Source organism: Cariama cristata, unplaced genomic scaffold (genome assembly GCF_000690535.1).
Source record: "Cariama cristata isolate BGI_N322 unplaced genomic scaffold, ASM69053v1 scaffold3884, whole genome shotgun sequence".
NCBI classification, from domain to species: Eukaryota; Metazoa; Chordata; class Aves; order Cariamiformes; family Cariamidae; genus Cariama; species Cariama cristata.
In genome coordinates, this window is record NW_009614494.1 from 8,811 (window position 1) to 10,436 (window position 1,626).

The window sequence follows — 1,626 nt, forward strand, 5'->3', positions numbered from 1 at the left end:
CTAAATGCGTTGATCTGTATGTACTGGTTTTGTATTTTTCAAGGTTTTTGAGAAATTTGTATTTCTTAACATCTCTGTGTTTTTTTAACATACCACTGATTGTATTCCTCCCATTATAAAGGAATTAATTTATACTTAACTGAGAAAATTGGAATTAAATTGGAATAAAATTGGAATTAAGAATAGGGGTGAGGAGGATTGACAAGAACTTAGAACATGAGTATGTAAAAATAAAATTTTTGTTACATAAATTTTGTATTGAATTTTATTTTAACAATAAAAAGCAAATTCAACAGTTCAACAATTTCAGCAAATGCCATGTGTTTTCTTTTCATAGGGCTGGACACATCACTGAGACATATTGAACAGAAAACAAAGATATGCTTCCGTGTTTCTGTAAAAAACAAAGATAAGCCTGGAAAGCATAATGAGACCCCTTACAGACATCTATGGCTTTGCTTGTGTCTTTACATTCATGCTGTGGAATAATATCCAGCCAACTGTGGAAAATGAATTTACTGCAAATTATTCAAGCAGTTTGCTAACTAATGTTCCAAAAAACATTCCAGTCCATATTCATGTATTAGATTTATCACATAATAGGATCTCTGGACTTAGTATCTCAGAATTTATTTCTCTTTCCGACCTTCAAGTATTAAATCTTTCTCATAATCTAATTACAGAGCTTGACTTTAGTGTCTTCATTTTTAATGAAGATTTAGAATATTTAGATTTATCTCATAATAACATTTTGAAAGTTTACTGTCAAACTCTTGCATATCTTAGACATTTAGATCTTTCTTTCAATAAGTTTACTGCCCTGCCCATCTGTCCGGAATTTGGGAACATGTTTCGTTTGGAGTACCTAGGATTAAGTGCCACGGTAATACGAAGGTCAGACTTCAGATATATCATACATTTGCAGCTGCACAGTGTCTTCCTAACCTTAGAAGACTTTTCTTTCTATGAGCCTCAGAGTCTGACAGCCTTGAATACAAGGAGCCTCCACATTGTTTTTGCAGCAAACCAAAACTTCAGTTTTTTCCTCTTGTATGATGGAATGAGCACTTCAGAAAACTTGAAAATAGTTAACTTAAGATATACCTTGAGCTACAAAGATTTCCCTTCTCCTTCTTTAATGCTTCTGAAGAAAATCAAGACAACAGATCTCACGCTTGACACTGTGGACTTACAATGGACTATCATTTTGCAAATTTTCCTCCTTATTTGGTATTCACCTGTGGAGCATTTGACCACGAGAAATTTGACTTTTCGGGGACCACTGGAAGAGCTGACTAAATATGAATTTCTACCCTTATTAAGCTCTATGGAACAATTAATCTCTTTGGGTGGCTCAATGAAAGTGCTAACTTTGGAGCATGTTCGTAATAAGGTTTATTATTTCAACCAGGAGATTCTATACAGACAGTTTTCAGAGATGAATATTGCCAGTTTGACAATATATGATGCATATATGCCACACATGCTTTGCCCCAATAGAACAAGCTCGTTTCAGTATTTAAATTTTTCTCACAATGCCCTGACAGATGAATTGTTCCAGAATTGTGGCACTCTGACAGATCTGAAATTACTTATTTTGCAGAGGAATAAATTTGAGAGCCTTCC

General features: G+C 34.1%; 1 protein-coding gene across 1 annotated transcript; it reads left to right on the forward strand.

Moving 5' to 3' along the window:
• Nucleotides 1-358: 358 nt before the first annotated feature.
• Nucleotides 359-1,619, forward strand: LOC104161105 (toll-like receptor 10; the record flags this gene model as incomplete). The annotated part of the gene is made up of 1 exon (XM_009699424.1): nucleotides 359-1,619. A coding segment is annotated over exon 1 (1,192 nt), but the record flags the coding sequence as incomplete, so codon positions are not given.
• Nucleotides 1,620-1,626: the final 7 nt, after the last annotated feature.